This window comes from Canis aureus, chromosome 21, assembly GCF_053574225.1.
Source record: "Canis aureus isolate CA01 chromosome 21, VMU_Caureus_v.1.0, whole genome shotgun sequence".
Classification (NCBI taxonomy): Eukaryota; Metazoa; Chordata; class Mammalia; order Carnivora; family Canidae; genus Canis; species Canis aureus.
In genome coordinates, this window is record NC_135631.1 from 31,908,429 (window position 1) to 31,923,005 (window position 14,577).

Sequence of the window (14,577 nt, forward strand, 5' to 3'; positions counted from 1 at the left end):
ATGTCAATTTTACATATTGTTAGAGTCTCAGAAATACTGTATTCTTATAGAAAAGGCAAATATGTAATACTGAAATATAAAAATATAACGATTTTTTTTCCATTAATAGAGGATATTTACTTGCTTCCCACAAGAGATGAAAGAAATCCTGTAGTATATGGAGTCTTTACCACAACCAGGTATGTTTAAAAAAATGCTTGTAATTCTTCTATACAATTGTAATGTACATGTAAAGAAATAGTTATGTGTTTCTTTGTCCCTTCTTTTTGTGTGAAAAAAACACATTTTCATTTTATTTTTTCACTTAGTGTTTCCTAGAAATCTTTTAATATCAATACATAAAATGTCTCTTGTTCTTTTTATAGCAGCAGAGTAGTCCCATATCAATTACCATAATTTATTTATTCAGCTTCCTATACATAAACATCTCCATTGTTTCCAGGGCTTTGGTGGTGTGCATAATGCTTCAGTGCCTAAACTAGTACGTATGGCTGTTCTCTGCGTGAGTTAGAACCAAAGCTGTTCTCTTAGTATCCACTCTTGTATTTTTGTCCTCTTCCGATATAATACTGTCCCGTACTTGTCACTGAGACTCTGTGATTTCCTTAAAAGTCGTCCTAGCATCCACGAAGCTTTCTCAAAGATTATATGGACCTTACATAATTTTATTTAATATTAATTTCATTTAATTTGTAACTTACATTTGAACATGGGACACTTTTATTCTGTTACATATTACTGCCTGCAATACCTTTTTTGAACTATTTTTTTACTTCTGCAGCTCTGCAATCTCTGTGGTTTATGTTGATACTAGTATTGGAAGAATTGGCAATATTGGTATTGGTATAAGAGAAATGGGCTTACTGCCTCCTTTTGAATAAATTATTAAAACAGTTTGTAGGCAATTTATAAGTCTTTTCTGTGGCATTGCTTTCATTCAGTTCACCTCACACCTTATACCAATTGTGTCAGTTCAGAAGATAACAGAAAACAAAATGTTATTTGGATAAAGAATGTGAATATTTACTTATATTTTTTAAAGACTATTTATTTATTCATAAGAAAGAGGCAGAGACACAGGCAGAGGGAGAAGCAGGCTCCACGCAGGGAGCCCGATGTGGGACTCGATCCCGGGACCCCAGGATCATGCCCTGGGCTGAAGGGAGATGATCAACTGCTGAGCCACCCAGGTGACCCAGAGAATGTGAATATTTAAAATGAAAATAAGGAAGATAGCCTAAGAATGCTGCTCTTTGGATTCCATTTTTCTGCTAATTTATATCTGAGCTAAAAAGATGCAGGAAGAACAAGTGCCTGTAGTTACTCAAGTTAAGTATCTCAGCGCTAGTCCTCTTGGCATCTTTCCATCCTCAAAACTGTCTTTGAAGTCACTGTGTGTTCCGCACACAAGGCATAGACATGTGCCAGGGAAATATAGCCCCAAGATAGTTATCTTTTTTCTCCTACCAAGTTTTCTGCCCACCCAGAGTGCGAAGTTACAAGTCAACTCTTTGTTCTGGGTGTACTTTATTATTCTATTTTTAATGCCGCCCCGAGGACCGAGATAATGTTGGGAAGCAGTGCCACATCCATTGTCCAATAAAAAGATTAAGTACAATCTGCAACAAGAGCAACACCATAGAGCATGATGCATTATTTCTTTAAAATATCCTAGCCAGAGGATGTGATTTTTATGGGGGCATTACCTCCCTTCTTAGCAGCTAGTTTCCTTCCAGCTGCCTGTTTGCCATCAGCTCCCACTGTTTCCCGTTAATATCATTCCAAGAATATTAATGATTGAGTTACTCGTGCTAGAGAATCCTTGGCTCACTTGGGTAGTGCTGGGATGATATGTTTCTTAGATTGTAAAGGATGATCTCGGTTTTATGAACAGGAATCCCTGAAAGTTTCAGATGCAGAGAAAATGTCTTTTATTTTCCAGAAATTAAAAAAAAAAAAGAAACATCTGATGACAGTGTTAACAGTTTTCACCACTAATTTGCAAAAATTCGTGGAATTCCCATGGAGCTTTTCCACTTCTTAATTATGTGTTCTCCACTCCTGTGTGATTAAGATTATTTTTAAGTAGCAAATAAGTTGCATACATCAAGAAATTCAGAAATTCAGGAAGAAGCACAAAATAGCTTTAACATTTTTTTAAATTAGTAAAAGTTGTATGAGGAAGTTATTAATAGCCAATATTTATGGACATTCACTCACTTTAAGAAAACATAAATGAGATATTTATTACTTATGTGTCTAAAGTGTTCCTCTATAAAAAATAGGTAATGTAACTTCTTTATTTTATAAGGTTTAGAAGGCATTACACTGTAAGATCTTCAAATAAAATTCAAAAGCATATATATAAATGAGATACTCTTTTTTGCATGTTTCCTTCTGTCCTCCAGTTTTTCTAGGTGATTCCTAGGTATCCATCAGATGTCCCTGTAGATGCCACCTACTGTCTGAAAGCTTAACAGGCAGCCGTGTATGGGGACCCGTCTATGTGCTTGCTTCGTTTACTATAATTATCTGCAATGTAACTGCTATCACACTCTTGTCAGGATTACTTGGTTATAAGCTCTTTAAGGACAGCCACACGTTTTGTCTGCAGCACTTATTAAATGGAATGTGCTGCTTAAGCTTGTCCACAGACGGTTTATCTTCTCAATAAACGTCCAGTGCCTGATGTACAGGGAGTGATTAGATCATGTTGCTGGTTTTCAGCTCCATCTTCAGAGGCTCGGCGGTTTGTGTGTACAGCATGGCTGACATCAGAGCAGTTTTCAATGGTCCTTATGCTCACAAGGAAAGTGCAGACCATCGCTGGGTGCAGTACGACGGGAGAATTCCTTATCCCCGACCTGGCACAGTATGTATCCAATTTGATAATCACATTATTTTCTTAAGCCCATATCCTCTTCCTAATTCTAACAAACGATGCTATTCACCACAGCAACATGTACTGTGGTTTTAAAAATGCCTATTACCCATTCACAGTGATGTATTAGCACTTCCATCCTTCACTGGAACTTAATGTTTTTCTTCTTTCGAATAAGAGCTTTAAGTAGTAAAGGAAACAATGGATTATATCCTAAGGAGCAGACTATGCTGATCCCATGTGCTTATCCTCAGTGAGTCTACATAATAATCAAGATGATTTAACATCTAGAATGACAAATATTCCAAGTTAAATGAAAATGTCAAATAAGTATTTATTTCCCACATACAGCTCTCTATATAGAGTCTTCAGGTCCTCATTTCCACTTTTAAAAGACCACATCAATTACAATGGTTTATTTATTTCTTTATTATGTTGCATCTGTTAAAAAAAGACTTTACACTGTATAATCTGTATTTGCACTATAAATGGAAAGTTTTTGTTTTGTTTGTTGTTGATGTGATTAAAACAGTTTAAGTTGTTTAAATCTTTAGGACTAGCTGATCAATCTGATAAAAAGAGATAAATGCCTTTTTTTCACTCAAGATTCAGTATGAATATTTCTACCAGGAGGTCTAAAATAATTATCAAAATAAGTAAGTCAAAAATATTGACTTAATCCATCCAATTCTCCTAAATTTTGTCTCTTCATATGTTTGTTCTTAAACAGGACACAGTTGGTAGCCAGGCTTTCTGAATTCTCTTTTCATCTTCTGGTTACATAACCTAATTAAACTTGGGAAACACACTTTACAACTATGTCTATTTTCCCTTTCATAATTCTCCAATAGAAATATGTTTCAAATATGCTTTCTGGACTAATTATAAGGTGATCTCACTTTTGTGGAAAAAATATCTTGCAAATAATATGATTTTTTAAAAGTCATTTATTTAAATTCAATTTAATTAACATAGAATGTATTATTGGTTTTAGAGGTAGAATTTGGTGATTCATTAGTGCGTATAACACCCAGCGCTCATTACATCACGTGCCCTCCTTCATGCCCATCACCCAGTTACCCCATCCCTCACTCCTTCCCCTCCAGTGACCCTCAGTTTGTTTCCCAGAGTTAAGAGCCTTTTATGGTTTGCCTCCCTCTCTGTTTTCATCATATTTTATTTTCCCTCCCTTCCCCTATATTCATCTGTTTCGTTTCTTAAATTCCACGTATAAGTGAGATCATAAGGTATTTGTCTTTCTCTGACTGACTTATTTCGCTTAGCATAATACCCTCTAGTTCCATCCACGTCATTGCAAATGGCAAGATTTCATTCTTCTTGAAGGGTGAGTAATAATCTATTGAAGATACATACTACATCTTCTTTGTAGGATTCACTTTTTCATTTTCTTTGAACATCAAAGTGTACTCACTTGTATTATTTATTTCTTCAACAGTAATGTAAGGTGTAGGTTAGGGTATGCAGGTAAAGGTTCTACAAATCTTAACTTCATAATGATTCTAAGAAACAAGAGCTATTGATGTTGGTTCCATTTTACAGATGAGCAATCTCAGGCACAGATAGGTGTAGTAACTTGCACAAGGTCACAAAGCTAATGAGTGGTATACCTGAATTTTAAATCCAGATACTCTGGCAGCAGAGTCCAAGCTCTTAGTCTTTGTACTATGATATATTAATATTTTTATGTTAAATTATATTTATTTTCATCTTCGATAGAATATCTTTTACTGAATATATATTCTATATACATGTATACTGAACTGTAGTGTATGTATATATATATGAATATATGTATGTATATATATAATGAATATATGTAGAATTTCAACTTATATTATACATATCCGGGGCTTTTTTGAGGAGGACAGTTAAAATTCGCAGGGAACTCTAGCTGAAGAAATTTCACCATACTAGAACTATAGGGTTAAGTATCATGGACTATCATGTTCTGAGCTGTTTCTATAAGTTTGTTTTTTAAAAAAATACTATGACTATTCAGGCCATTAAATTTTTTTTCAGTTATCTGGATGTTACTGGAGAATTTAGGACTAAAATCATCTACATTTTAATTGCAAAATATCAGTTTTTTAGAAGGGAGGAGGAGCGGAGGGGGAGGAAGAGAGAATTTTAAGCAGGCTCCACGCCCAGCATGGCTGATGTGGGGCTCGATCTCATGACCCTGAGATCACAACCTGAGCCAAAATCAAGAGTCAGACCCTTAACCAACTGAGCCACACGGGTGCCCCTACAGAAAATAATTTACATACATATATATAGTATCTGATTCTTATAATACTAAAGAATTAAAATTAACAATGAAAAGGATCACATGCCAATGCATCCAGATTACATATTTTTTCAGGTGACAGTGTAGGTTAGAAATGCTGCTGAGGGGGTTGTTGTCACCACTTCACTGCTCCTGCCTGAAGAGCCATGAAAATGCCATACAAGGCTTAAAGACGAATCACAGGTCACAGGATTCTCCTCATGAGAACACAGCCACTGCTCTGAAAGCTGAACAGGTGACCTCCCCTCAACCCCATAGTAATGCATAAAAGTCAGTGAGGAGAGTTCTTCATCAATGAGGAAAGAAGCAGCTCATCACACTAAACATACCAGTTTTTGCTTTATTTCTTTCTTTTTAACAACTTAGAAATGGAAAAATATTATCCGGTGTAAGAAAGTGCCATTTATCAGAGTTCTTCCTTTATCTTTTCCAAACATCAGTAATTCTCATGAAATTCCTAAGCTTTATTAAATGTGTAAACACATTCACATCTGTAGCAAAGCATTGAGAATTACGCCTTGTGACTAGAGACCGTCCCCAACTGATAAAGGTTTGAGTTCTGATTTTTTTTTTTTTACTTTATGAGGGTGTGAAGGAAATGCATATTCAGTAGAAACCACACTTAGAATTTTGAATTTGGGTTTTTCCATGGGCTACTCATATGCAGCACGAGAGTCTGGGGAAGCTGGTGGGGGGGCAATGAGCTGCAGCTCCCCATCGGCCGCACCATCACAAGGGTAAACAACCCATGCACTTAAAAACATTCCATTTTTCAGTTTAGTACAGTATTCAGTACGTTACATGAGATACTCAACGCTTTATTATAAAATAGGCTTTGTGCTGGAAGAGCGTGCCCAGTTGCAGAGCACGGTGAGGGTCCTGAGCCAGGCTGGGCAGCTAGGCTACGCTGCCATTTGGCCAGGTTACATGTAGTAAAGGCACTTTTGACCTAACGATATTTATGACTTACAATGGGTTTATTGGGAAGTCCCCCCACTGCAAGTCTAGGAAGATCTGTAAACTTTTACTCATAGCCCAAACTCGAGCCCATATTGGTAATGGAAACAGCAAGACACTCCAGAAAGTCTCCAGCAGAACAGTACTGTCTTTGATTGGGAAGATGGTGTCCTTTCCATAGAACTAGACACATGAAAACGACTATCCTCGTTACTGTCAGAATCGGTTTATTTTGTTTTACTATTTTGTTTAAAAGCGAGGTTCTTTCTTGGTCTGCAGTGTAAGAGTGGGATTAAATTTAACGCTGCTTGAGGGATCCCTTGGTGGCTCAGCAGTTTAGCACCTGCCTAGGGTGTGATCCTGGGGTCCTGTGATCGAGTCCCACGTCGGGCTCCCTGCAAGGAGCCTGCTTCTCCCTCTGCCTGTGTCTCTGCCTCTCTCTCTGTGTCTCTCATGAATAAATAAGTAATATCTTTAAAGAAAAATTAATGCTGCTTGACTCCAAATTACATGCCATTAACCTCCAGAATCTACCTTCATTACCACCTCCCCTTCCACTACCCTTTGTTTATATCCCTGAGTTAGGAGTCGCTCATGGTTTGTCTCCCTCTATAACTTTTCCCGCTCAGTTCCCCTCCTTTCCCCTATAATCCCTTTCACTATTTCTTATATTCTCCATATGAGTGACACCATATGATGATTGTCCTCCGATTGATTTACTTCACTCAGCATAATACCCTCCAGGTCCATCCACATCAAAGCAAATGGTGGGGATTCGTCCTTTCTAATGGCTGAGGAATATCCCATTGTTTATATAAACCACATCTTCTCTATCTATTCATCTGTCAATGGGCACCAAGGCTCCTCCCCCAGTTTGGCTATTGTAGACATTGCTGCTGTGAACATTGGGGGGCAGGTGTCCTGGCATTTCACTGCATCTGTATCTTTGGGGTAAATCCCCAGCAGTGCAATTGCTGGGTCATAGGGTAGCTCTATTTTTAACTCTTGGAGGACCCTCCACACAGTTTTCCAGAGTGGCTGCACCAGGTCACATTCCCACTAGCAGTGCAGAGGGTTCCCCTTTCTCCACATCCTCTCCAACATTTGTGGTTTCCTGTCTTGTTAATTTTCCCCATTCTCACTGGTGTGAGGTGGTATCTCATTGTGGGTTTGATTTGTATTTCCCTGATGTCCAGTGATGCAGAGCATTTTCTCATGTGTTTGTTGGCCATGTCTATGTCTTCCTCCGTGAAATGTCTGTTCATGTCTTTTGCCCATTTCATGACTGGATTGTTTGTTTCTTGGGTGTTGAGTTTAATAAGTTCTTTATAGATCTTGGATCCTAGCCCTTTAACTGATGTTTCATTTGCAAATATCTTCTCCCATTCTGTAGATTGTCTTTCAGTTTTGTTGACTGTTTCTTTTGCTGTGCAGAAGCCTTTTATCTTGATTAAGTTCCAGTAGTTCATTTTTGCTTTTGTTTCTTTTGCCTTCATGGATGTATCTTGCAAGAAGTTGCTGTGGCCAAGTTCAAACAGGGTGTTGCCCATGTTCTCCTCTAGGATTTTTATGGGTTCTTGTCTCACATTTAGATCTTTCATCCATTTTGAGTTTATCTTTGTGTATGGTGTAAGACAGTGGTCTAGTTTCATTCTTCTGCACGTGGCTGTGGAATTTTCCCAGCACCATTTATTGAAGACACTGTCCTTTTTCCAGTGGATAGTCTTTCCTGCTTTGTCGAATATTAGTTGACCATAGAGTTGAGGGTCCACTTCTGATTCTCTATTCTGTTCCATTGATCTATGTGTCTGTTTTTGTGCCAAGACCACACTGTCTTGATGATCACAGCTTTGTAGTACAACCTGAAATCCAGCATTGTGATGCCCCTGGCTCTGGTTTTCTTTTTCAACATTCCCTTGGCTATTCAGGGTCTTTTCTGATTCCACACAAAAGATTATTTGTCCCAACTCTCTGAAGAAAGTCCATGGTATTTTGATAGGGATTGTATTGAATGTGTAAATTGCCCTGGGTAACATTGACATTTTCACAATATTAATTCATCTAATCCATGAGCATGGAATATTTTTCCATCTCTCTGTGTCTTCCTCAATTGCTTTCAGAAGTGTTCTGTAGTTTTTAGGGTATAGATCCTTTACCTCTTTGGTTAGGTTTATTTCTAGGTATCTCATGCTTTTGGATGCAATTGAAAATGGGATTGACTCCTTAATTTCTCTTTCTTCAGTCTCATTGTTAGTGTATAGAAATGCCTTCTGGGCATTGGTTTTGTATCCTACCACACTGCCGAATTGCTGTATGAGTTCTAGCAATCTTGGGGTGGAGGCTTTTGGGTTTTCTATGTACCGTGTCATGTCATCTGCGAAGAGGGAGAGTTTGACTTCTTTGCCAACTCGAATGCCTTTTATTTCTTTTTGTTGCCTGATTGCTGAGGTAAGGACTTCCAGTATATGTTGAATATCAGTGGTGAGAATGGACATCCCTGTCGTGTTCCTGATCTTAGGGGAAAGGCTTCCAGTGTTTCCCCATTAAGAATGGTATTTGCTGTGGGCTTTTTGTAGATGGCTTTTAAGATGCTGAGGAATGTTCCCTCTATCCCTACACTCTGAAGAGTTTTGATCAGGAATGGATGCTGTATTTTGTCAGATGCTTTCTCTGCATCTATTGAGAGGACCATATGTTTCTCGTTTTTTCTCTTGTTGATATGATCTATCACATTGATTGCTTTACGAGTGTTGAACCAGCCTTGCATCCCAGGGATAAATCCCACTTGGTCATGGTGAACAATCTTCTTAAAGTACTGTTGGATCCTATTGGCTAGTATCTTGGTGAGAATTTTTGCATCTGTTTCATCAGGGATATTGGTCTATAATTCTCCTTTTTTGGTGGAGTCTTTGTCCAGTTTTGGAATTAAGGTGATGCTGGCCTCATAGAACGAGTTTGGAAGTATTCTGTCCCTCTCTATCTTTCGGAACAGCTTTAGTAGAATAGGTATTGTTTCTTCTTTAAATGTTTTGGGGTTTTTTGTTTGTTTGTTTGTTTGTTTTTACTGAAGTAAAAATTTTACTGGGTAACCTCACAATGCCAGACTGGTTGACATATGGCTCCACTTTCCACTATAGGCCACTGTAGGGTTGAGGCAGGGGTTGGACAGGCCTTTTAAGACAGCTCCCAGACCACGTGGAACAGGGTGGGCAGCTCAAGTGGTATCTCTGTTGATGCAGGGTAGTTTGAGGGGTAGGGACTGGCTCCAGGATCCCAACGTTCTGGGAAGAAGCTGCAGGTTCTGGACCACATTCCTCAACTGGGCCTGAATATTCTCCATCTCAGCCAGGTAGCGCTCCAGACTTCGCAGCTGGTGATCCTCACTGTTTGGAGGGCCACTTTCTTTAAATGTTTGATAGAATTCCCCTGGGAAGCCATCTAGCCCTGGACTTTTGTGTCTTAAGAGGGGTTTGATGACTGCTTCAATTTCCTCCCTGATTCTGGCCTGTTCAGTTTTTCTATTTCTTCCTGTTCCAGTTTTCATAGTTTGTGAGTTTCCAGAAATGCATCCATTTCTTCTAGATTGCCTAATTTGTTGGCATACAGCTGCTCATAATATGTTTTTAAAATTGTATTTCCTTGGTATTGGTTGTGATCTCTCCTCTTTCAGTTGTGATTCATTAATTTGAGTCTTTTCTTTTTTCTTTTTAATAAGGCTGGCTAAGGGTTTATCTATCTTACTAATTGTTTCAAAGAACCAACTCCTGGATTTGTTGATCTGCTCTACAGTTCTTCTGGTCTCTATTTCATTGAGTTCTGCTCGAATCTTTATTATCTCTCTCCTGTTTGGTGTAGGTTTTGTTTGCTGTTCTTTCTTCAGTTCCTTTAGGTGCAAGGTTAGCTTGTATATTTGAATTTTTTCCAATTTTTTGAGGGAGGCTTGTATTGTGATGTATTTCCCTCTTAGGACTGCTTTTGCTGTATCCCAAAGATTTTGAATGGTTGTATCTTCATTTTTATTAGTGTCTGTGAAGTTCTTTCATGTTTGAATTTTTTCCAAATTTCTTCTTGTGATTGAGTTCTAATTTCAAAGCATTGTGGTCTGAAAATACGCAGGGGACAATCCCAGTCTTTTGGTATTGGTTGAGACCTGATTTCTGACCCAGGATGTGGTCTGTTCTGGAGAAAGTTCCATGTGCACTTGAGAAGACTGTGTATTCAGTTGTGTTCAGATGCAAAGTGTTGTAAATATCTGTGAAAACCATCTGGTCCAGTGTATCATTTAGGCCCTTGTTTCTTTGGTGATGTTGTGCTTAGAATATCTGTCATTTGCAGAAAGCGCCGTGTTGAAGTCTCCCAGTACTAGTGTATTATTATCTAAGTATGTCTTTATGTTGGTTATTAATTGATTGATATACTTGGCAGTTCCCACAGTAGGGGCATAAATATTCGTGATTGTTAGGTCTTCTTGTTGGATAGACCCTTTAAGTATGATACAGTGTCCCTCTTAATCTCTTACTACAGTCTTTGGAATAAACTTTAATTTATCTGATATAAGGATTGCTACCCCTGCTTTCTTTTGAGGACCATTTGAATGGTAAATGGTTCTTCAACCTTTCATTTTCAGGCTGGAGGTGTCCTTAGGTCTAAAATGAGTCTCTTGTAGACAGCATATAGATGGGTCTTGCTTTTTTTGTCCAGTCCGATACCCTGTATCTTTTGATGGGATCATAGCCAATTCACATTCAGAGTAACTACTAAAAGATATGAATTTAGTGTCATCATAATACCTATTCAGTCCTTGTTTTTGTGGATTATTTCTTTGGGCTTCCTCTTTCTTTTACAGGGTCCCCCTCAATATTTCTTGCAGAGCTGGTTTGGTGGTCACATATTCTTTCAGTTTCTGCCTGTCCTGGAAGCTGTTGTCTTGTCCCTCACTGCGTTAAGAATTTTTTCTTTAGGGCAGTCTGGTGGCTTAGCAGTTCAGTGCTGCCTTCAGCCCAGAGTGTGATCCTGGAGACTTTGGGATCAAGTCCCATAGCAGTCTCCTTGCATGGAGCCTGCTTCTTCCTTTGCCTGTGTCTCTGCCTCTACTCTCTCTGTGTGTCTCTCATGAATAAATAAATAAAATCTTAGAAAAAAAGAATTTTCTCTTTATCTTTAAAATTTGCAAGTTTCACTATTAAATGTTGAAGTGTTGAATGGTTTTTATTGATTTGGGGGGGGTCCTCTCTGTCTCTTGGATCTGAATGCCAGTTCCCTTCCCCAGATTAGGGAAGTTCTCAGCTATGATTTGTTCAAATATGCCTTGTGGTCTCTCTCTCTCTCTCTCTTTCCCTCTCTCCCTCTCAGCCTCTTCAGGAATCCCAATTATACATAGGTTCTTCCTTCTCAGTCTATCATTTATTTCCTGAAGCCTTTCCTCGTGGTCTCTTAATTGTTTTTTCTCTTTTTTCCTCAGCCTCCTTCCTTACCATCAAGTTGTCTTCTGTGTCACTCACTCTCTCTTCCACCCCATTAACCCTCATTGTTAGGACCTCCAGTGTGGATTGCATCTCATTTAATCTCTTTTTAATTTTGACCTGATTAGATGTCAATTCTGAAGTAACAAAGTCTCTAGAACCTTTTATGCTTTTTTCCAGAGCAACCAGTAGCTTTATAATTGTGCTTCTGAATTGAATTTCTGACATTGTATTAAATCCATTCTGTAACTCTGTGGTGGAGTGTACCGTTTTTGCTTCATTCTTTTTTGGTGAATTCTGGTGATGCCCCCCCCCCCCCGCTGGGCTCAGGGGGAGCTGTGTACCCCGTGAGGCCCCTATCCCCCACCAGGTGCCGGGCTCGGTGGGGGGGCTGTGTACCCCGAGGCCCCTGCACCTGTCACCTGTCCCCTGCCCCGGGGTCCCGGGGTTGGAGGCGGGTGGCGTCTGAGGTCGGGCCCACCCCAGCAGGCTGCTTGGAAACTCGGCGTCAGGAAGATATTTTGTTTTTTAAGGTTGTATTTATTTATATGGGAGATTGAGAAATAGGGAGGGGGGAGGGAGGGGTGGTGCAGAGGCTGTGGAGGGAGGGTGGAGGCCCCCACTGAGCCAGAAACCTGGGTGCTGGGTCCCCGACGAGCCCGTGACCTGGCCTGAGGGTCATGGCTGAGCCACCCAGGTGCCCCCAGGAAGATTTCTGAAGGTGGAAGGTTTCAATTAGAAAAAGTCTACTTGGGGGGATCCCTGGGTGGCTGAGCAGTTTAGTGCCTGCCTTTCTTTGGTCCAGGCCGTGGTCCTAGGATCTGGGATCGAGTCCCACATTGGGCTCCCGGCATAGAGCCTGCTTCTCCCTCTGCCTGTGTCTCTGCCTGTCTCTCTCTATATATCATGAATAAATAAATAAAATCTTAAAAAAAAAAAAGAAAAAGAAAAGGTCTACTTGGTAGTTGTAGTGTCTGTGGATGAGGAATGTCCTCATTTGTGCCCAAGTGGTAAAGGTTAGCAGGTGCTCACTAGGGAGCCAGGTTCAGATTGTAAGCCATTGTTCCCATATCAAAAAGGTGAGAAGAAAGTGCTTTTAAAAATTTTTATGCTGGTAGAAGCACTCAATGCGAGGTCTATACTTTTAACAGATTTTTAGGTGCACAGGACAGTATGGCCTGCAGACGACGCTGAGCAGCAGGCCACTGGAACGTGTTCTGTTCCAGAAACTGGGTACCTGTTACCAGTGACCTCCCAGTGTGCACTCCCCTGCACAGGCAACCGCAGGGTCGTCCTTTGCTTTTAGGAATTTGGCCGTGTTCGTAAGCAGAGGTATGCACTTCTATTTACCTCCTGGACTAACTTACTTCACTTGGCATAATGGGCTCTAGGTTCTTCTATGCTGGCACCTACTGAAGGGCCTCCTTCCTTTTTAAGATTGAGTAATATTCCTTCCTATGTATCTATTACATTTTTTAGCCTGTTCATCAGTTGACAGACATCTAGACTGTTTCCACCTTAAGTGTTAAGGTTCCTCAAAATATGAAAAATAGAACTAGCATAGGATCTGGCAATATCACTCCTGGGTATTTATCCAAAAGAATTGAAATCAGGGTCTTGAAAAAAGATTAGCATTCCCATGTTCATTGCTATACTTTTGACAGTAGCCAAAACGGGGAAAGAACTTGTTTTTGAAGTTCAAATATTTAAGAAATGTCCATTTCACTATTCTCAAATCATTTTGCCACAGTTTTTGACAATTTCTAAACTTCTCATTTTATAAAAATCACTTCATTTTTTAAATTCCATTTTCCCCTACTTACTGCTTTTACTATTAAATGTTTTGACTTTATTCCTTTTTCTTAAAAAATATTTATTTATTTATTCATGAGAGACAGAGAGAGAGAGAAAGAGGCAGAGACACAGGCAGAGGGCTGTGTCTCCATGCAGGGAGCCCGACGTGGGACTTGATCCCAAGACTCCAGTATCACACCCCAGGCTGAAGGTGGCACTAAACCACTGAGCCACCCAGTACTCCCCTTAATTTTACTTTCAAAGATCAAAATGTACACATGAATTTCCCAGCTAAGTCTCCATTTTTTGGTAGGGAGCAAAAAGAGGTTGTTACAGGCACTCTTTCAATTCCATAATTTGATTTGACTATGGGTGCATTTAAGTGACATGAAATATCAAATCTAAGCTAACCTCCTTGTTCCTATTTATTGGCCCTCATATCTTGTAAAAAGTTGACTAAGAATTGTTAGAATTCCAGTAATCCCTGAATAAACATCTCCCCTCTTCAATTCTATTTTAAGAATTTAGATCTTTAAAGAAATTTGACATCTTTTTTATGTGTGTTAATCAATTAGCTATTTGATTTAACCAACCCACTACGAAACGTTAACATTAACATTGTTTTAACTTTAAGTGATTTTTCAACTACCAGCACCAAATGTAAGATAATGAAATCTCTTCCTTTCTATAATATTTTGAATCCTTGTCTAAATAAGTAACCCCATCGTGTACAGCTCCTCATACAGGCTTTCCTCCAGAGTAAATCAAAGGTAAAGGCTAAACATTCCCCCCTTCTATGAGATAAAATCTCCTAAACTATGGATGTAGGTATGGATATGTTTAACAGTCCTTATTTATTTCCACCAAATTATTAAACTTTCTAACACTGTAAAAGACATCAAAAAGTCACAAAATTCTTTTGATTCCAGGTTGACTGGAAACTTTGTCTTACTAAATATGCTGCCATGGACTAGTTCTGGGTCCTGGCATAGCCACCTGTGCTAAGAAGACCATTTTTACATTACTGTGTCAAAGCATCACTGCCTTGACTGAGATTGATTTGTGATTTTGCTTCAAAAAAGCAAATCCCAGAGGAATAGTATCATAGAATAATAATACGTAATGTTAATAGCTTGATGTATATAGCAGACTGGCTGTATGCAGTGGCACTTCAC

The 14,577-nt window shown here is 39.2% G+C and overlaps 1 protein-coding gene across 4 annotated transcripts in view; it reads left to right on the top strand.

The window, feature by feature from the left end:
• Positions 1–14,577, top strand: part of SEMA3D (semaphorin 3D) — a 141,750-nt gene that overhangs the window by 80,470 nt on the left and 46,703 nt on the right. For all 4 annotated transcript variants that reach the window (XM_077863809.1, XM_077863810.1, XM_077863807.1 and 1 more), the window contains exons 9-10: positions 110–179; positions 2,728–2,872. In XM_077863809.1, coding sequence (XP_077719935.1) covers positions 110–179; positions 2,728–2,872 — 215 coding nt within the window. The remainder of the gene's footprint in view (positions 1–109; positions 180–2,727; positions 2,873–14,577) is intronic.